At 41.9% G+C, this 22,902-nt stretch overlaps 1 protein-coding gene across 14 annotated transcripts in view; it reads right to left on the bottom strand.

Moving 5' to 3' along the window:
- TRPM3 (transient receptor potential cation channel subfamily M member 3) overlaps window positions 1-22,902 on the bottom strand; it is a 418,048-nt gene that overhangs the window by 75,823 nt on the left and 319,323 nt on the right. For all 14 annotated transcript variants that reach the window (XM_083576479.1, XM_083576463.1, XM_083576474.1 and 11 more), the window contains exons 9-10: window positions 10,698-10,770; window positions 663-763 (exon numbers count right to left, since the gene is read on the bottom strand). In XM_083576479.1, coding sequence (XP_083432605.1) covers window positions 663-763; window positions 10,698-10,770 — 174 coding nt within the window. The remainder of the gene's footprint in view (window positions 1-662; window positions 764-10,697; window positions 10,771-22,902) is intronic.

Genomic DNA, 22,902 nt, shown 5'->3' with positions numbered 1-22,902 from the left:
ATGAATGAATGAATAATTTATTATTTATACTCCCCCCACCAGCAGGGCTTCCCCAGCCACTCTGGGCAGCTCACAACAGAATATTAAAAACAGAATAAAACATCACACATTAAAAACTTCCCTAAACAAGGCTGCCTTCAGATGTCTTGTAAAAGTCAGACAGTTGTTAATTTTCTTGACATCTGATGGGAGGGCGTTCCACACTGCAGGTGCTGCTACCAAGAAGCCTGGTTCCCTGTAACTTGGCTTCTTGCAGTGAGGGAACCGCCAGAAGGCCCTCGGAGCCGGACCTCAGTGTCCGGGCTGAATGATGGGGATGGAGATGCTCCTTCAGGTATACAGACATTCTGGCTACAACTTCTAGTCAACATTTTGTTTTTTGTTGCTTTCTTTTGCTGTTTCCACCTACTTCTTACTCTGGGTAACATCCAGCCTGTCAAAGAGTTCTTACTTGACATTTTGTGACATTTTAGATGGTCCTAATAAAGGTATTGCCCAACTGCACATTTTGGAACAAATAAATTCCTTACCTGTCATGCTAAAGACTGCAGAAGCCACTAGATGGCAACATTTCCTTTAAGAAGAAAATCCCTTTTAAAAATGATTCCCCCTGCCCATATTAAACTGAAAATTATCATATTAGAGGTGTATATATACTGTACCGGCCACTGTTGCCCATAAATAAAAATCTGGCTGCGAGCGATGTCTACTCTGTTCCAGGCTAATGCTAGGCTCAGTTGATCTGGAGCAGATGCATTGGCTCCTATACAAAAAGATAGGGGTGGGGGGTGGGGAAGCGTACGTTATTAAATACAATGTCATGGGACGTGAGCAGAAGACAGAAACACAGTGCAGGTGAGAGTCCAGGGTGGGCTTTTGCATGATCTACTATGTAATAATAATAATATAAAAAGAAACTTAACTATTCCTACTCTCTAAACTAGCTAAAGTTTGTAACGATACATTTCATTGGAACAAGTTAGGTGTTATTAACCTCTACACACTCTGTGTAGAGTGCAAGCCAGAAGCACATGATCTCTTGATTCAATACTGCCATCTCCACAGGGACATAACTGTTTTTCCAGTGGATTTTTTTGAAATCGACCCTCAAATACAGCTGAAGGCAGCATATTCAATCTTGCAAAAGTCTAAGCGCGTCTGTATTTTGAAATTGTTAAATTTTGCAAGTAGGGTGCCAAAGTGTCAAAATGCCTAGGTGGAAAATAATCATACCATGGACAAAATTTCCTTATTGTGGCCAGATTATTCTGTCACCAGACATCATATAGGCACTGTCTAATTAAATTATTTGCTTTACTGAAGCTCAGTGTTAATAACTGTTGTGGTGATAAACAAGAAAAGTAAAGCTTTTGGTTGACAATTTTAGTCCAAGCGCTCTCATGACAATCTTATGATAATAAGGGTAATAGACTGGTGGGGTTTAAATTTAGCCAAAGCCAATAATTAAATATCCTACGCCAAATCTGTAATTCAACAGAGGGGAGGTTAGCCTCTAAGCTCAATGAAGCATTTGGAACACAGGATGGAACAGAAAAAAATTGCCATAGGACCTTAGATTGAACAGCTTCAGTAGATCCAAGGTCCAAATCTGAGTCCCACATAATAACTGTGCTAGGGGATTAGCTTTAAACACTTCAAGGACTGATGGTATGTGATTGCTACCTTTTGTATGGAAAAAGTGTCAGAATTTTGGCACTTTGTGAAGCTTTTTGCTTTGCATATTTCTGATGTGATCCCCATGACCCTGTTGACTAGAAAAAAAGGCCATGGTATTTAAAGACTTTAACTTGTTCCATCAACTGGTTCAACTGATATACCATCTATGGGCCCTATAGTTTCTTGAAAACACAATGGCTTTAGTTTTCTTGTAATTCACTGCCAGCTGTTCCCTTTGGTAGCCTGCGAATGCCCTCATCAATCTTTTTAGGCCACTTTTGTTTGAGATAGAAGTACCGCATCATCTGCGTATAATAATATAGAGATGGTGGTTTTTGTGGCCAATTTAGGGGTGTGATACTTTGGAGATGTTAAACTCTGGACAATATCATTTATATATAAATTAAACACTGTGGGAGCTAGGATACAACCTTGCTTAACTCCCCTTGTGGCTGGAACAGATCCTGTGAACTGCCCATTTGTAGAGCAATGCACTTTCAGCACAGTGTTTTTATATAGACATTTAGTCAAGAACAACAATCTTTTAACTACACTTGAAGAGTTCAACTTATCCCACAGTTTTACTCGAGAGATTGAATTGAATGCAGCTTTCAGATCAATGAAAGTTGCATATAGCACACCACCTGGTTTCTTAACATACTTATCTATAAAATGGGCTAGTACAAAGCAATGGTCTACAGTGGATCTGCCTTGTCTAAATCCTGCTTACTCTTCGGCAAGAATAGCTTCATCAGTTATCCAATCAACTAACTTATTGTAACGATGCTTTGCATATAATTTGCTAATTACAGGTAGCAAACTAATTGGTCTATCACTAACCAGATTGGATGCAAGGCCCCTTCTGAAGAAAGGGATGACTACCGCTGTGGTCCAAACTTCAGGAAACAACCCCAGCAGGTTGACCTCATCATTCTGCCCATGATGGAGTGAATGATAATATTGCATCCATTCATTGGGTCCAATAGTACACACTGGAACATTACAAGCCTCCTCCAGCAGGCCTGATATTGTATGCCAGAAGAGGCAGATTGAGACAGGCCAAGCATGTTTTTCTGCTTTCTGTCCCCCCCCCCCATCTTAGCAGAAGTTTATACTTCTGTCTGAGGGAAACATATTCATTAATGAAGAGAGGTAAATTAGAGTTCATATATTTACAGTAAACTCTCTTCAGCTGGCTTTTAGCCTGCTTGCACTCTTTGTTGAACCAGCTAGAAGATCCCATTGATCTTATTGAGCCACTGTTCTTGATCTCAGTTCTCAAGTAGTCTTGCAACCTGTCAGTCAAGATCTTAAATAAATTCATAACCTCAGCAGCAAAGGTAGCTGAGATGATAGCAGTATGAATAGTCCTTAAATCATCTGCATGAAGAAGGTGAGTCAGTGCTAGACTGACTACTGGTATCCACTTAATTCTATTGCCTGCAGTCACACCAAAGTTTGCATTAGAGATAAATTGAGTTTTTGGGGAAGAATTGTTAAATACTGGGCCTACTAGTACCATTGTTAGAGGAAGATGATCGCTTTCAATATTATGGCCCACCTCAAACTCCCTGGCAAACTTATATGCAAATCGCAAGATGGCAATATAATCTATCACACTGCCTCCATGCTTTGTAAAGTGGGTATATTCCCTGGGCTGATCGCCCTCTGTCATACCGTTTAATATTAGCAAGCCCCTCCCGCCTTACAACTTAGGCTAAACAAAGCCCTCAATAATTACATTTCTGATCTTTAGACTGACAGGAGGTACCTCTGACTAAGTAAATAGCTGGTTCCAGACTCTAATTATAATGGGTGTACAAATTTACATTATTGGCTCCCATATGTGCATTAAAATCCCCTGCAGTGATAAACACTGCAGTAGAATATAGGGATTCCAGGGATTCGGGTAACTCTAGTTCTGTCTGGATAGTATTTACAGTAGATTTTTTTTCCCCAAGGTGGCATGTAGATGTTAATCAGCATTAAACATATTTTCAAAACTATAACCAAGACAGCAGTTGCAAACGGATTGCATAGAATCATGGCTGTTGTAGTTGCATTCAACTTGCTATTCAACATGCTAGACCCCCACTGGCCCCACAGCCTTTTGTTGAGGGAGTGGCTGTCAGTGAGTGATATTTGTATCTGTTAAGCATTACAGAGCAGACATCCCCAAGCTTTGGCCTTCCAGAAGCTTTGGACTACAGTTCCCATCATCCCTGACCATTGGTCCTGTTAGCTAGGGATCATGGGAGTTGTAGGCCAAAACATCTGGAGGGCCGCAGGTTGGGGATGCCTGTTATAGAGTCATTGTGCCATGTTTCTTGTAGCAGAATAATATCAAGTTGATCAAAATAGTTCATCAGCTGTTTATTATTCTGCTTTGAATGCCAACCAGCTATGTTCCATGACATCAGTTTTAGCCCCAATTCTTTCAAGACTCTGTGCTTGTTGCTTCCACTTTGCCCAGATACCCAATTTTGTCTACTCCTAGTGTTCTAATACCTCTTTTAGTGCAGCAACAGGAGCCTCTCAGACAGGCAGCTGCAAAGGAAAGGCAGGAAGGAGGGGGAGATGTTTCCCCAAAATCTGATAGTTCACAAAGTGTTTCATCTAGTGAACAGGAGGAGGACGAGCTACAGAATGAAAAACAGCAGGAGGAACAGGAGGAGGAAAGCCCAGTGGTAATTGCAAACAGACTACCAAGGGCATACCCCTGACAGATTGACTTTTGGTGAAATAAGAGTGTGTCATGCTAATTATTCAGAGCCACAGGACTTTGCCCAGGTTCTGGAGTTACCTCCTAAGGAACAAACCCAGTGGTTTGATGCCATGAAGGAGGAGCTGGAATCATTCAAAGAAAACAAGGTATGCACACTAGCCAAACTGCCACCAGGTGAAAAGTTACCGTATTTTTCGCTCTATAAGACGCACCAGACCACAAGACGCACCTAGTTTTTGGAGGACGAAAACAAGAAAAAATATATTCTGAATCTCAGAAGCCAGAACAGCAAGAGGGATCGCTGTGCAGTGAAAGCAACAATCCCTCTTGCTGTCCTGGCTTCTGTGATAGCTGCGCAGCCTGCATTCGCTCCATAAGACGCACACACATTTCCCCTTACTTTTTAGGAGGGAAAAAGTGAGTCTTATAGAGCAAAAAATACGGTAGTCTCTAGCAGATGGGTCTTTAAAAGGAAGACTCTGGTGTCTCGTGACACACGTTTTAAAACAAGACTGGTAGCAAAAGTTTTTGCACAAAAATAAGGAATTCATTTTGATGAGCTTTTTACACGACTGCCAAAGCAGAATCAGTAAGGCTTGCTTCAACAGTTGCAGCTGCCAAGAAATTAGAAGTGAATCATTATGACATTATTTCTGCATATCTGAATGCTCCTCTGTATCAGGTGATATACATGCGACAACCCCCAGGGTTTGAGGAAGGGAATGATTTGGTATGGAAATTAGACAAGGTTGTCTATGGACTCAAACAAAGTACTAAATCCTGGAACGATTGTCTAAGCCTTGGTTTTAAAAGAAACATAGCTGACTCTTACTTATATACAAGGGGATCAGATGACAATTACATATTGGTATTGATTTTGGTATTGATTGGGGTACCTTTACCTTATTGATTTTTGTGGATGACCTGATGGTGGCGGGTAGTTCCACAGGTAAAATTCAAAAAGTGGCTAATCAGTTGGGAAAAAACAATTCAAAATGAGAGACTTAGGACAAATCAGTCATTGTTTAGGAGTCCGAATATGCAGAGAACCAGATGGAAGTTTTCTATTATGTCAGGAACAAAAGATTTCACATCTGCTTGAACAGCTAGGAATGCAGGATTGTAAAGATGTACACACCCCTATGACCATTGACTTTCAAAAGACTGAGAGTGATGTTTTGTTTGATCAACCAGACCTATACCAATCAGTATTAGGATCTCTTCTGTACTTAAGCTAGTGGTCAAGAGCTGATATTGTGTTGGTATTTTAAGCAGAAAGGTCAGTAGCCCTAATGTAAATAATTGGGCTGCTATTAAGAGAATACATCTGTATAATTCTAGTGATCTACAGGTTTTTGTAGACAGTGACTTTGCCAGTTGTCCATCAACCAGAAAATCAAAAAGTGGTCTAGTGGTCATGTTCAAAGGTTCATTAATTGGTTGGAAATCCAAAAAGCAAGGTTTTGTTGCCACATCTACATGTGAGGCAGAATTTTCTGCGTTATCTGAAGCATGTAACGAAATCACACGGTACATCCAAGTACTTAATGACCTAGTGTATGGAGTGCAACTGCCTGTAGCATTCTATGAAGATAAGAAATCATGTATTGCACTTGCTAATTCAGGAAACAATACAACACACACAAAGCATGTGGCTATCAAGTTGTTCAGTGTTAAGGATTACAAACAACATAAAGTTATTAAGCTGATCTATTGCCAACCGCAAGAAAATTTGTCAGATCTTTTTACTAAAGTGCTTTCTACAGAGCAGCATGTTGAGTCAAGACTGAATCTTATCAATAAAGTGTGTAAATAAATTGGTTTCTGTCTATGTTTCTGCTCTTCAAAGCCTTTGGGGAAGTGTCATGACTAAAGTATTTGAGGGCAGAAACTGGAAAGTGTTGGAAGATTCTAGAAGGCTCATTTCTGGTGCAAATATTGTTTTGACTATCTCAAGGTCACGCTCAGCCAGGAAAGATAAATTCCTGCGGTCAGCAAGCTGCTCTCTCCCTCTTGCTTTCGTTTGTACCTCGTGTGTCGGAGTTTTTGTAACAAGCCTTTGCCTTTTAGTAAAAGTTTTTCCTTTTGGACTTTTGACTCTGCGTTGTCTTTCTATTTACTGCAAGACACTGTCCATCAGTTTAGCATGGAAAAGAGGAGACTGAGAGGAGATATGAGAGCCATCTTCTAATATCTCAAGGGCTGTCAATGTAAGACAGTGGAAGCTGGTTTTCTCCTGCTCTGGAGGGTAGGAGTTGAAGCAGTGGCTTCAAGTTACAAGAAAGAAGATTGACAGTAAGAGTTGTTCAACAGTGGAACAGTCTCCCTTAGGAGGTTATGGACTCTCCTTCCTTGGAGGTTTTTAAGGAGAGGTTGGATGGCTATCTGTCATGGATGCTTTAGCTGAGATTCCTGATGAACTCTGATGTATTTTTTTCAGTCTTTCCATGATGCTATCATTTTTATTGTTTTGATTTGTGGTAAACACCACCTTGGTTCTTTTATACTGCATATTTTATATGCAATATAAAATATATTCAAAAGAAACAAAACACAAATAACTAAATATTATGTAAAATAAAAGTGCCATCAGCAGGTTTCAATCAGAAACTGTTTGTTGAAGCAAGAAGGAACTGTTAAAGAGGTGGCCAAGAAATTTCACAAGCGCTACTAGGGCATAGATCTCCTATGTATTACTCAAATTTATGATTTGATGATTAGAGCAGATATAACAGAATTTCACAGATATGAGCTCTACATTTTCCCCCTCTTCATATTTAAATTAGTCAATCATCTGGAAATTCTGTTGGGCAGGAAGCTCTTTGATCCTCTGTTTTACATTCCCTTTAGATTTCAAGAGGAACGAAACCTTATCAAGGCAAAAAAAAAAAAATGCTCTAAAAACATCACATGGTTTCTGTGTTGTTGCTAGGATACCCCCTTCACTTGTCTATCTGTGCTAGAAAGCTGCTTTTTCTACCCTGTGCCTCTGGGGTGGATTTACATCATACTACTGTTACAACAGAGCAAATCACAATCTTTGCTGCTTCTGCTTCTGCTTCTGCTTCTGCTGCATGTTTCTATTAAGCATCAGGCACTATGGATGCATTGTAATCTAATCTCTGGTTTATTCCACAGTATTTATTTTTGTTTGTTTTTTAAATAGCATATCCAATTTGATTGAAGGCATACAATGGTGGGGAAATCCCTCTCCTGCAAAAGCAAGGAATAAAAAGTAGTTCTGTCCAGCTGTGTAGGGTCCAAAGTAGTTTTGTTTAGGATATAAGGTAAGAAGCATAATTGCAATCCTGATTCTTTGGCAAATGCTTTCTGCCTTTTTATCAAAGACTCAACAATACAACACTATGCACCGTATCCACTTGTAAAGAAGGGAAGCTAATACACAAGACTCCTCCACATTCATCTCCACCTGAGCCACTTGCCATCTGAGCCACTTGAGCCATCAGCCTCCCCTTGCTCTGGCTTCTGTGCCATAATGTGGGGGGTGGGAAGAGGGACAGGCTGCTTTGCTGTGCTGTGCTGTTCTGGTTTTTACAGAATGTAAAAATGTCCACCTCTCAGTTCCACATACTATGCTATGCTAATGTCTTGCACTTTAGATTCAAAAGCAATCATACAACCGTTTCATGGCTGACACTCCTTGCACAAAGAGGATGGGAGCAAACGTGCTCAGCAGCTGCAGGATGGAAGCCTTCTGAGCATCATTCATGGCACAATTACAAGCGAGGAGGAATGCAGAGGATGCATCCGGCGCAGGTAAGCTTAGCAATATGCTCCAGTGAGCACAACAGCGGATTAGACTACAGCAACGGAAAAACACAGGCATCACCCAGCATGCTGCTCTCCAGATATTAACAGGACAGACGCTGTAAGGATTTGGGCAGCCTTGCAAATCATGCTGGGGGAAAAGACGGGGGGAATAATAATAAAGTAATAACAGCCCTCTGCTAGGATGGCAGCCCTTCTTGTAACTCAGCAGGGATGAGGACCCTCCCAGACCCTAACATGACAAGAGAGCTATAAATGGAGGACCACTGGGTCTCAAAACACACATTGAAGGGAGTTCTGTAGGATTATTATTATTAACAAAAAGTTTCTTAGTGGGCTGTGAGTTCATGAAGAGAATGGATGAAGAGAGAGAAAAAGGCCCTTCTGGCCATTTTTAGCTAAAGACTAGTTTTTTGTAAAGCACTCTGAGGTTTGTTTGTTTTTTCAATCAAGCAGTGTATAAAGTTTATGAAATAAAAATAAAATAGTAGAATTGGGTCCGTCCCCCCCCCCGACAAATAAAACCTGGGGGAATTGTCTACTAGGTGAAAAAATAGCTTGGGAGAGTGATTTTTTGTTGAAAAATGGTCAGCAAATAATGACTCAGCAACTCACTCACTCTCTCTCCTCTCCTCCAAACTCACAGCCTTTGGCTTAAAAATACACCCAGAAACAGAAACAACACAGTAGTCTGTATATGTGTAGAGTGAAAGATATTGCATATCACATTGCTTGAATCTGTCATGTCAAATAAATAATTATTACCTATTGTAATAAAAGACAACCAAAAAGTGCACAAACTCTCTTGTTGATTCTGTTTCTGTTTTGGGAAACTAAGACCACCATCCCATGCAGCTAGATAAGTAGTTGGTCCCCTATGCTGTGAGTGCTGTTTTCCACATACTGATGGGTCCCCTTGAAACTGCAGAAGGGACTACAGAGTTTCACTTACTACCTCTTGCCCAACAGAGCATCTGTTTTGCAGTAATAATATCACTAAAATGCAGTTTGAGTAAATATTATACAATGGTTCAGAAGCAAGCATTCAGGAAGTACCAGATTGACAGCATCAGTCTGTCAATCCAAACCCCAAACAGAAGCCTCACTGATTGCAATTCAATCCCAACCATGGCATGTGGGTCTGACTCACATTCTGGATCTCTTGAACAGCTAGCTCTGGATTTATGTGACTTTGAATCTGGTACTGCCTTTGTGTTTGCTTTGGAGCCATATAATATTTGGCTGCATATTGGCCACATTGTTATCCACCAGGAGAGATGCTTTGCATAACAGAACTTCCTGATTCACAATAATATCAATCATATGCTCTCATGATGTTAACATAATGAAAATTAATCTGATCTGAGCTGTCTCTGCTTTTTGAGGGTAAAAATATTTGTTGTGAGTGGCGCTGTGGTCTAAACCACTGAGCCTCTTGGTCTTGCTGATTAGAAGTTTGAATCCCCGTGACAGGGAGAGCACCCTTTGCTCTGTCCTAGCTCCTGCCAACCTAGAAGAAGAAGTAGAGTAGAAGAAGAATTTGGATTTGATATCCCGCTTTATCACTACCCGAAGGAGTCTCAAAGCGGCTCACAACCTCCTTTCCCTTCCTCCCCCACAGCAAACACTCTGTGAGGCGAGTGGGGCTGAGAGACTTCAGAGAAGTGTGACTGGCCCAAGGTCACCCAGAAGCTGTGGAGGAGCGGAGACACGAACCCAGTTCCCCAGATTACGAGACTACCGCTCTTAACCACTACACCACACTGACTCTCACAATATCACAATATCAATATCAAACCTAGCAGTTTGAAAGCACACCAGTGCAAGTAGATAAATAGGTACCGCTGTGGCAGAAAGGTAAATGGCGTTTCCGTGCACTCTGCCAGAAGCAGTTTAGTCATGCTGGCCACATGACCCGGAAAGCTGTCTGTGGACAAACGGCGGCTCCCTTGGCCTGAAAGCGAGATAAGCGCCACAACCCATAGTTGCCTTTGACTGAACTTAAATATCCAGGGGTCCTTTACCTTTTACCCATACCCTATCTTTTCACCATAATGGAACCAAGTGTACATGGAAGGCATTGCCCACTTGGTTCTCAGGCAGGCACACATCCAGACACTGACCAGTCCCAGACCTGCTTAGTTTTAGCAACCTTTTACACCTTCAGACCATACCTTGGGATACTAAAAGTTTGATACTTAGGCATCATACAATGCAGGACTGATGAAATGTGTGTAAATTTGTGTGTGTAAATTTGTCAAGGACTTTCTGTGCAGAAAACACTACAGTGGTACCTCAGGTTACATACACTTCAGGTTACAGACTCTGCTAACCCAGAAATAGTACCTCAGATTAAGAACTTTGCTTCAGGGTGAGAACAGAAATCGTGCAGCGGCAGCAGGAAGCCCCATTAGCTGAAGTGGTGCTTCAGGTTAAGAACAGTTTCAGGTTAAGAACAGACCTCCAGAATGAATTAAGTTCTTAACCCGAGGTACCACTGTATTACCTTTTAGCAAAGCTGTCAAGATGGCCAGGTCAATATCTTGGTGTCCTTCTGATCCCATGCGAAACACTGTAATCTGGAATGCAAGAATAGATTGTTTTTCATTAGACATTTTTAATATTTTAAATGTGGCACTTAAATGAACACAATACCACCAGGTCTGTCTGTCTGTTTGTCTATATTCAGCCCTGAATAATCTGAAATACAGAGATACTGTGGGCAAACCCAACTGGCTGCCTACAGGTTATACATTCAGAGCAATTTTTTCCCCTTCAAAGAATTCTGGCCACTGTTGTTTGTTAAGGGTTGCTGGGAAGTATAACTATGTAAGGGGCAAACTACAGTGCCCAGAATTCTTTGAGGGAAAGAATGTGCTTTGAATGTGCCTTATAGGTATTGTGTTCACTGCCTAACATTAATGCAAATCAGAATTCCAAGGTCCAATAATTCATCAAGAAATGGAGACATTACACAGCAGTAATAAATATTTAACAGAAATGACTTCCGGGTTAGCGCAAACGGCTAATGGCGGATTCCCTCCGAGCTCCGGAGGGAATCGGCTCTACAGGAGTTGGGTCTTGCCGCTGCGGCGACGCGGGGACCCTTAGAAATCACAGGCGCGGAAGCCTGTGAACCTGGTGACTCGGCGTGCACCATTTGTGCCCCCCACCTGCGAAGGAGCCTTTTTAAAGGCTTCAGAACGGGGGGCGGGGTGAGCGGCGCGGTGCTGAGAGTCGACTGCTTTTTCTGTGGAGTGAAGCCGCGAGCCATGGTCGGAGGGCGCTGACTTCTTCTTGTGAACAATCGGACTCTAAAAGTAACAACCCGTGAGTAGTACGGAAATTGGACTTTTTAAGGAAATTTTCTTTGGAATTTGGAACGATCGGGGAAGGTGCAAACAGGAAGTCCGCCTCCCCGCCTTGTAAAAAATCTAAAGCAAGGACTAGTTAACTAAGGTCGAGAGAATTTCTTCTTCTCTAGTGGACAAAAGATATTAATTTCACGATTTGGCGATACAAGTATAAGTAATTGTACTGGAGGATAAGAGTTAATTTTGAGAGTTGAAGTGCCACCCCCCCAGACCCGGGAGAGATTCGCGAGAGAGCCTGTTGAGGAGATATAGAGGAGTTTGACAGCTGTCAAAATTAGCTGTCAAAAAGGAAAAAGAGAACTTTGTTTCTGCTGTCTCTGCTGGATACATTTGCTGCAACCTGGTTATATTTTTGTTGAAAATAAGTAAGAACTGATACAAATTAACCTGACTTTTGGATTTTAACTGGAAAGAATACTAAGTTACCAAAATCCCTCTAGAGGGGGATTTGGGACACTACAAGAATGGCTGGAAGAGGGAAAATTCAGGCTGGGCTGGACAGAGTATTTGTTCTCCTGGGAAAGTTACAAGGCCAAATTGATGTTTTGGCTACAAATGTAACAACTTTGAACTTAACAGTAAATAACATTATGGAATTTGATAAGGACTTGACTCAGGAAGCCCATGCAGCTGGACAAAAAGAGAACTTTGAGAATCTTGAAAGTGTGGAGAAAGAGACATATGTTGTTTCTGAGGAGAAGGAAGGAGGAGCTTTAATTTTGCAAATGACAAAGGAGAGTCAGAGGCCTGATATCATGCTCACAAAGAAAAACAAGAAATCAAACCAGAGGCCTGACAGGATGACTACAAAGGAAAATAAGTATTGGATGATGAAATTCTGGTTTAAATTGGCGACTGAAGAATGGAGAGATCTCCTTATGTGGAGACCTGAAGACCTATGGATTACAAATCTGATTAAAGTGTAAGCTGGAGTTTTTGTGACAATTGGACTTTTGGACCCTGCTTTTAAGTATGGAGGTCTGGCTGGAAGAAATATGGACTTTATTGGGACAGAGCTCCTCCGAGATTTGGAGTTTAATATTAAGGACTATCAAAAAAACCGGCAGAGAGGAACTGAGAGAGAATTAAGAGCCTCGGACGTGAGATCTCCAGGCTGATAGAAGATTAAGACTGATGGATATTTGTTGGGGATCGAAACCGGGAAAGGGGGTGGGGGGGTTTGAGAATCCAAAGGGTGTATAATTATGATCTGTTTTATTTTTTTTGTTTGGTTATTAATATGAAAATTGGGAAATTCGTGGAATGGAATTTGGGTCGACTTTAGAAAAAGGCTTGTGTATTGAGGTACAAATATTGATGTCTATAAGTCAAAATTGGTTGTTTTTTTTAAAAAAACCAAAACGAATTAAATACAAAAAGGTTAAAAATTGGGGATAGGAACTTGTTGAACAAACAATCTGAATTGGAATACAAGAAGGGGAGGTGTGGGGAAGTCAGGGAAATATGGTAATGAAAATATGGAATTGTAAATTTCATGTGTTTTTAATTTTTTTCTTTTTTGTTTCTTTTGTTTCTTTTGATTTTTTTGTATTGAATTTGAAAAATCTTAATAAATATTTCATAAAAAAAATATTTAACAGAAATAGAAAAGTCTTGAAGCTTCAAAACAGAAAGGAAAATTCTATATGGAACCTATTATATAGTAGTGTGAAAAACTCATGATTCGTTCTAATTTGGCAGTTGTTGAGAGCAAGAAGTTGGGAAAGCTACTAATGGCTGACCTAACTGCTGTAGAAATGTGAACTTCACTTACATGAGTTTTTAGCAGTGGTGAGATAATTCACTACCACTGTTCCTTCATTCATATGTGGTGACACTGTTTAGCACCATTTAGCAAAAACAATGATAAATCATTTATTTTAAAACTTGAATACATTCAATGTGTTCATCTTGAAGGTGCCACGACACTCCGATGCTTTTATAACTACTAAATTCAGCATCTTAAGAATTGTCTGTTTTAAAAATATTATTTATTTATTTATGCATAAAAATATACTTTTTTTTTACAAAAGTATTTCTATACTGCCATACTATGAAATATCAAGAGCTGGGGGCTGCAGTGGGATGAGGGAATCCCCTAATATCTGTGGGAGGGGTCAGTGGAGGACAGATCTCTCTACCCAGTTTGGGGTAATTGCCCCCTCCCTTTTAAATCCTGTGTGTGTGTGTGTGTGTGTGTGTGTGTGTGTGCCGAGTTCTGTAACTAAGCCCAGGCCAGGCCTCTTATTCTTTGTTCTCACTTCCCCAGACGCTACATCTCCCAAGAAGAACACATTCACATTGTGGTGGGCTCTCGACAGCCGTTATCCCAATAAAGGAAAGATTAGGAAATCGTGACGTATGAATACACACACACACACACACACACACACACATATACAGTGGTACCTCAGGTTACATATGCTTCAGGTTACATACGCTTCAGGTTACAGACTCCGCTAACCCAGAAATAGTGCTTCAGGTTAAGAACTTTGCTTCAGGATGAGAACAGAAATCATGCTCCGGCGGTGCGGCGGCAGAAGGCCCCATTAGCTAAAGTGGTGCTTCAGGTTAAGAACAGTTTCAGTTTAAGAACAGACCTCCAGAATGAATTAAGTACTTAACCCGAGGTACCACTATATATAATCTGAAGAATGAGTCTGCTTTAATAATTTCATGGCACTAGCAGCCAGGTAATTTTTTTTAATCAGATGTATTTTCTTCTTTCATTGCAGAACAAATAAGCAGGGCCTTTTTTCCAGCCGGAACTCGCCGGAACTCAGTTCCAGTCCCTCTCTGGTGGGTACCATTATGAGGGAGTATGAGGGAGTTCATGGTGAGTTCTGGAACCTCTTTTTCTAGAAAAATAGCACTGCAAATGAAGATACGGCAAACATCTTGACTATTGCTTGACACATGGTGCATTTAAAACACGTTGCCTCCCCCTGAAATCCTGGGAGCTATAAGCTCTGTGAGAGGCAGAGTACAGTTTACAGGATTCTTTGGGGGAAGCCACGTGCTTTAAATGTGCTTTGCATCAGGCTGACAAACCCTCCAAGCACAGGATAATTGTCCAGCAGAAAAAGGAGTAGCAGGTAGAGATGACAGGCCAGCATCCAGCCCTGTAGCAACTCCCTTCCACTACTCAGCTCCCTGGGATTAAGCCAGTTAAGGGGATCAGCAGCGTTGTCACAGCAACAAGACTATTGTATCCTATGCAACCAGCAGGAGGAGCGCACCAGCTCAACTGTTACAAATCATTTAGCAGACACACAAGCAAAACTGTCTCCTCCCCTGCCCAACCAAACAACCCCATTCCCTGCCTTTTTGGTGTTTGGAAAAATGATGACGAGGGTGACATGGAATATAGCAATTGGTAGAAAGAGGTTTGTTCTATCCAGCCTTCTGGGTATACAGAAGTCAGTGCTGACTATCACATTATGCACACCTAAAATGACAAATTCCTTCTGCAAACAAGTTACACTGTTCTTGAAGAACAGACTATTGCTCTACTAAAAATTAAGCAAGGTCACAAACCTTTCTGAGTTCTTTTTTAAAAAGGGGGAGATTAAGGGTATAGATGAAGAAAGGGGACACAAACAAATGTTTAAGATAATCAAAATGATTCAAAAATGAACAATAGATAGCAAAATGCAAGAAGGCAGCAACGGTTGACCTTGACATGTGTATTTTGAGAGTCCTAAACGAATGCTACATACACCTGCAAAACAGATACAGATTTCCCCACTTTTTGGATATGCAGAAATGAATTATGCAAGAATTCACCAGTGTATGTATGAAATATAACTTGTCTGAGGGTGGCAATATTCACATGCAAAAATGTCAATATTCACTAAACTTGGGCCATTTGCTTCAGCTTATATGCAATGAAAGGAAGCAAATCATCATTCAGTCCACACAACTGAACATTTCTTCAGTAGGAGGAGATAGTCCAATAAATCAGTTATCTGCAGCTGAGCAGTAAACGTCTGTCAGACGAGTCTGGTGTTATGTAACACTTGGCTGCCCCCACCCACTCTGCTATTAATCTTAGGGGGGAAACTCCCAGTGATGCAAAGGGGATAATTTATTTAAGGTTAACACTCATGTGTGGAGTGTGTGTGTGTGTGTGGAGAGAGAGGAGATTTCCACTGGGATTGTGGATGAGGAAGGAAGGATTCCACCTGCCTGTGCACTGTGGTCACAGTGAAAATTCTCCTAGTGACACACTGTCATTTTTGGCTCCTAGGAGATGCCATAGACTTAGCACCAAAGTAATGGAGCTTTGAAGAATAAATCAGGTATGAGAGAGCTGTTTCCCATTCCAAGCTTTAGTAACAAGACAAGTGCTATACATCTAAAGGTAAAGGTAAAGGGACCCCTGACCATTAGGTCCAGTCGTGACCAACTCTTGGGTTGCGGTGCTCATCTCGCTTTATTGGCCGAGGGAGCCGGCGTACAGCTTCCGGGTCATGTGGCCAGCATGACTAAGCCACTTCTGGCGAACCAGAGCAGCGCACGGAAACGCCATTTACCTTCCTGCCGGAGCGGTACCTATTTATCTGCTTGTACTTTGACGTGCTTTTGAACTGCTAGGTTGGCAGGAGCAGGGACCGAGCAACGGGAACTCACGCCATCGCAGGGATTCGAACAGCCAACCTTCTGATCGGCAAGTCCTAGGCTTTGTGGTTTAGACCACAGCACCACCCGTGTCCCGCTATACATCTAAGTGAAGTAAATAAATATTCCATCTTCACGATGGATGGTTACAACTTCTCTAGAATCTGTTGTGTTCCTTAGCAATGCCCTAAGAGAACCCTATGGAACAAAATGTTCCAGATCTTTCCTTTTGTCTAGATGCTCTGCCCAAGCTGGGATGCCCAGCCCCAACATAGCGGTTGCTTTTTCTGATTTTGTTTTAACATGCATATTCCTGCAATTTGTAGAACAGTTTCCTTATAAAGAAGGAAAAGATGATTTACATCCTGCCATCTTCTTGAAAGCACAAGGAGTGATAATGTATCCGGAGTAAGCATAAGACTACACTAAAACTCATTTTATTCTATCAGTCTCAAGAGGTAAGGAAGCAAATTTATTCTTTCTGTCAAAGATTGATGGGAGTCTGCTATCAAGAAAACAGAAATCCAAAGATGCAAGATAAGCTGCAGAAACAATGGAAATCAGGTATCAGTACTCCCTGTAGAAGATGAAATCCTAAAGCACTGCAGGTTATGTTTGAGTGATCTTGGCATATCCTATGATGCCCTTTCAGAGCTCTGCTTCAGATGGGCAATAGGAATTCAGGGTGAACAAATGTTTGGTCCAGAATTATAATTGTCCATCTTTATTTAAACTAGCTGAGATTTTGGAGGTGTCTCGTAAATGCAAGTTGCTTTAACATTAACAATAGACGCTGCTTGCGGATAGTGAACTGCTTCTGTTTATAGTCAGGGTTATTAATACATTATGGTCCTCTTACTAGAAGAGCAGCTTCTATTCCAGTATTGCTCAGCATTTATAATTCAGCTGGGTATGCCTGAATATTTTAGTGTAAATTTCCCTTGGCAGCAACATAAGGAGGAGAGAGAGAGAGAGAAAGAGAACGCGCAGGCACACACACAAACCAAATGCTGAAGAATAAACTGCTCAGAAGAAAAATGCAGTAAGTATATCAGATTTGTCAGCATTGAGGGGGCCCTGCACCTATTTCTGATGTTCCTTGCCACGACTGCTTCCCTTCCCACAGTGTGCCACCCTGACTGCCACTGCCACCCCACTTTCTCCCTCCTATGACCTCACTGTCCTGGGTGCTATGCCCCACAGAGCTACTATGCCAGCGCTGGTAGCTCTGCTCCCCCCGCACCTCCAAACCTACCAGCCAGGAGGGGGGAGTGAGAGGCTCAGAGCCACATTTCAGCTGTGTAAGGACTGCCTAGTGGCTGCTGGAGGGGAGAGGTCTTTGCCGTCTGGCATGGCTGTGCTGGACAGACTTTGGGCTTCAGCAGAGGGCAGGGGCAGACGTCCCTCCTCTTCCACCAGCCATGCTGGCCGCTGGGGCTCCTCTGTGACTGCAGCCCATTGTGGGTGAGCTGGGGCGTGTGGCTCTGGGAGCAGCAGGAGGAAAAATTATCCCCTCTGGTCCACTCCCTGGCTATTTAAGCCAGCTGTGCCCTGCACTCCATCCCAGTCAGTGCCGGATTTCTCACCCTGTTTTGTCACTGTGTTTGGGGGCAGGGAGGAATTTGCCTTCAGACAATATTGGGTTTTTTGCCAACTCATAGCAATTGTCAGAACTTGATGGCAGATAAGGCATTGGGTTGGATCCTTAGTCAAAGTGGACGCAGGGGGGTCCGTCAGGAGCCCCAAAACCTGGTCCGAGGAATCAGGGCATCCTGTTGAAGTGATCCAGGGGAGGGTGTTTCCATTTGGACACCCAGATGGGGGCTGATGGGCCAGAGCACTCCCAAAATGGTGATTGGAGGGGTCTTTCCAATTTGATGTACGGTATGTTACAGGACAATTCTTAACCCTGCCAAATAATCAACCAACAGCAGGCTGGTTGATACAGGATACATACCCAATGCCTGCACCCAAATCTGCTGACATCTGATAAAGTTGTGGCATGTTTAAATCTCCAAATGGTTGTACTGTACTGCATTTACTGCAACTTCACCATGCATTGACCTCACGGCTCACAGCTACACAGCACCTGGACCTGCAAATGGGTCTCTGCCCCTGAAAGGACCTACGCAAATCCCACAGCGCATAAGCTGACTTGGGAGGGAAGGAAGAAAGGAAGGAAACCTAACTGGCAAGTAGACATAAAAGGCACCAAGAAAATAGTGGAAATGAGGGCCTAAGGTCCCAAGAAGCAGCTGGAGGGATGGAAATCCGAAATCAGTGGCATCAGAAAATAGGGATATGTCTTAGCTTTGAGTTGGGGAGCAGGACAAGACTAATAAATGTCACCTCACTGAATATTTTAAATTCAGAAGAAAGCTGTTGTTGTCAAAAGAAACTGATTTTCTTAGATGCCCTGAAAACATAACAAGATCAAGCTTCCTTCAGGTTTGCTCCGCACAACAAAAACAGACTTAAGTAGGTTAATAGCAAAAAAGCATCTGAGCAGCACTTTGAATAAAACATTGAATTGTTACCTCTTAAATGTAACCTAAATTCTAGGTAAAACCATTACTGATTACTAACTCTCTAGAGAGTACCCATTGCAACATGTACTCTAGGAGGAAAAAACATTCCTATGATTGCTGCCAGCACATATTTTAAGAAGCATTCCAAAAAAATATATATTTTAAGATGTTTGTCTCATGTTTTATAAACTCTATAATTGTTCTAGTTCTGTGACATTTTCCTGGGAAAGATACTGTGAGAAGTGAATATAGATATATAAACCAGCTTGACACAGTGGAAAACATGGCTAATTATATTCAGATATAGCTTATTTTTTAATGGTCATTTAAATAATAATTAAAGGAAACTTTTATGTGAGATGGTAAGTATTTGCCCTATGGAAGAGTCCCTCTCCCATGGTAGGGATTAGGAGAGTATACATCATCATCATCGTCGTCGTCTTATTTGTATGCCTCCTTTCCATAGGTAAAACAAGGCTCATGGCGGCTCACGACATGACAAGATTTACATAATTACCAACGTAACAGAAGTCATAAACAATAAATAAAGTACACCAAAAGGTACACAACCTAATGGAAAACAATTTCCACATAAATCATAAAATCTAAAACTAAGAATACAGCATTAATATCAATTACAATTTAAAATGACATAGATAAAAAATAAAAAACAAATTTAAAAAACAAAAAAGAAAACGGAGCCCTCTCTGCCCAGAGGGAAGGAGGCAGGCAAGGCCCGACATGGATCTGCTCCCTCAGCCGAAAGAGAGACTGAGTACCGTATTTTTCCCTCTATAACACGCAGATTTTTTCTCCTAAAAAGGCAGGGGAAATGTCTGTGCGTGTTATTGAGCGAATGTGTGGTCCCTGGAGCCAAATGGCAAAAAAAATCAGGCAAAAATCAAATCGCGCGTCTCGGAGAAGGGAAACCTGAAAAGAGGAAGTGGCTGCTTTCCTGCATTCTGCCTCAGGGTCTTACTGCCCACCCGCCTCTGTTTCCTTGCTGTGTTTGCTCAAACGGAACAAAGAGCAGGGAAAGCCCTCCAGGCAAGCAGAGGGGAAAGAGAGAGAGAGCGCTAGAGCTGGCTGGCTTGGGTGGGTAGGTGAGGGAAAACTTTTGCCTTCCTTTCCTCCCTCCCGTTATACCCCTCTCCTGCATTCTTAGCCAGCTGCTTCTCTGCACACCCCTCTCGTGCTCCTTGTCCATTCTGTATTTTTCCTTCCTTCCCCACTTAAAATGTGGTTAAAAAGCATGGATCCACATGGATCCTCAGGATCTTTGCATTGGGTCACCCCAAATTCACCATCAGATCACATAGCATGTCCATGGCTACAGCCTGCCCCCCCCAAATCACGCACCCACTGTTGCCTGGGGCTGCAATGGTGCAAAAACGTGGTTACAAAACATGGATCCTCAGGATCTTTGCATTGGGTCACCCCAAATTCACCATCAGAGCACATAGCATGTCCATGGCTACAGCCTGCCCCCCCCAAAATCACACACCCACTGTTGCCTGGGGCTGCAATGGTGCAAAAACGTGGTTACAAAGCATGGATCCACAGGGATTCTCAGGATTTTTGCATTGGGTCACCCCAAATTCACCATCAGATCACATGTCTGTGGCCACAGCATGAAGCACAAAAATGATACATCCACTGTTTCATTCAGAATGTTTTTTCCCTTGTTTTCCTCCTCTAAAAACGATGTGCGTGTTATGGTCAGGTGCGTGTTATCGAGCGAAAAATACGGTATCCACTGAGCCTTTGAATCCACCCCCAGTGTCTAGGCTGGGGGGCTGGATGTGGATACACTGTATTAACAGAGTTGTGAGCAGTGCTTTTTTTCTTAAAAAAATGTTGAGGGGTACTCTCATTTTCCTATTCACACTGAAATACTGCCCTCAATGAGACCAAACTTAGATTCACAAAAAGTTTTGGGGTATGCGTCCCCCTGCGAACCGCCCCCCCTGGAAAAATCACTGGTTGTGAGTCACCAAAAATGCTCCCGGGGGGGGGGGGGGTCTGGCCCTCCACACTCTAGAGACTCTTGTTGGTTTGGTGAAAGGGAACAGAATAAATATGGTAAAATAAAAGGAGAATTTCCTTGATGCCTCGATCCAATCAATCAATCAATCAATCAATCAAAACCAACACTATATTACGGCTGTAGACCAGCATAAGGAGAAGTGCTGGATTTATGTATAAGCTAGACAAGCTATAGCTTAGGGACCCACTCTCTTGGGGGCCCCAAAAAAATTTAAAGGAAAAAACCTGGATGTATATTTCCAAAACATAAGATAAAAAACAAATACAATAACACTACACACAGCAACAGTGTTTTGTGTTGTGTAGACTCCTATGATGTAAGTAATGGGCATATACAGCATATATTCAACACAAAAAACAGTGATAATTTGTTGACAAAGGGCAGCTGGACATATCAAGGGCCCCATTACCTTCAGTAGCTTAGGGCCTCATCAAACCTAAATCTGGCCCTGATAAGGAGGGAGGGGTACAATAATTTAAAATCATTCAAAATCTAAAAAAAACACAACTCACTAAAAAGAGTTAAAACAGAATATATATATAAAAGTCCATAAGAATCTAAGTAAGTCTAAAAGAAGGGTTAGGAACATCAGACAAGAGTGAAAGAGCGTGAAAGAGTGTGGCACATCCGTTGCATCTTGAGCTGCTGTGCAAAATCTGGCAAATTTGTATGTTATAGTAGGATTGGCAATCTGAAAGCAGCAAGGAGGTATAGAATTGTCTTGTGTGCCCTCGGTTACTTATGCAGTGATAGTAAAGTGATTTGATGCCTTGATCCAGGTATGGGGAAAGTTCTACAGTGGTACCTCGGGTTACAGATGCTTCAGGTTACATACGCTTCAGGTTACAGAGTCCGCTAACCCAGAAATAGTACCTCGGGTTAAGAACTTTGCTTCAGGATGAGAACAGAAATCATGCTCCGGCGGTGCGGCAGCAGCAGGAGGCTCCATTAGTTAAAGCGATGCTTCAGGTTAAGAACAGTTTCAGGTTAAGAAGAGACCTCTGGAATGAATTAAGTACCAGTACTTAACCAGAGGTACCACTGTATTTGGTGAGAGATTTAAAATCACAAAATATGCAGCAAAGTAAAGTGTGGAAATACAGGCTGTTGGACCTTTAAAATATCCCTTTCTAAGTTGCTTCCAAAGTTCCCCACTTCCATTAGCAAAGAAAGAGCATGCCCTCAACATTTCTCTGATGAAAATAGGGGCGTCCTGTAATAATAATAATAATAATAATAATAATAATAATAATACCCCACCCATCTGACTGGGTTGCCCCAGGACCAATGGTCAGCCAGGCTGGGTACTGCCTGAGGGCTCTGAAGGGGTCCTGACTAGCCTGATGCACCTGTGCTACCATTTCTGCCCTGGGGGGGGGGCGTGTCTCAGCTGTGGACGGGCAACGGTGCATCTTTGGAATGGGAGCATCCCATTTGCAGTGGCTGCCCACCACCTTAATCTACCCAACATGCATACCCCAGTCCATAGATATATAAAATCCATAGAATTCAGGTTATAGATCTATGAAACGTAAGCAGAAAAAAGTGTTGCAGAGTTGTGGTCACGTTGGGAGGGGGGAGGTTGTGAGTGGCTCTTGGCAGCATCATGTGAAAGACTTCCTAAGGACTGGCCCTAGCCATCTCCAGCTGTGGTTTAGCATGATGTCTGAATGCAGCCAATATTAAGCAGCTCTTTATAAACTTGAAGATCTACATTGGAAAATATCCAAGTTAGCCCTGAATACTGGAAGCATGATAAGCTACCAAAACATGATAACAATCTATTTGTGTAGGTTATATGCCCGTTATTTAAGCAATCGGAAAAACCGCTTGCTTAAAATAGCAGTTCTTTCTTTGTTGCCTAATTATAGGTTCTTCACAAATACCATAATCCTCTTATTTTTCTATTCATAAAAATGTAGCATTAAACTTTTTGAAGTGTTATCTTCAACTGACAAAATTCAGTCACAGTACTGGCTTCTTTTAATGTTGAAATCTAAATAATGATTAAATATTTGGGAGGTTCCAGATTGTCAGCAGGCTAAAGGGGACAATAACTCAACAATACAGTATATTAAAGGAAAAATAAGGCAGTATATCCCAGCCCAGCCCCCTTTTCTCCCTACAGCAATGGACTGTCAT

Source organism: Podarcis filfolensis (genome assembly GCF_964270895.1).
Source record: "Podarcis filfolensis genome assembly, chromosome: 11".
Classification (NCBI taxonomy): Eukaryota; Metazoa; Chordata; class Lepidosauria; order Squamata; family Lacertidae; genus Podarcis; species Podarcis filfolensis.
Note: the sequence above shows the minus strand (reverse complement) of the source record. Positions and strands in the feature narration are given on the sequence as shown.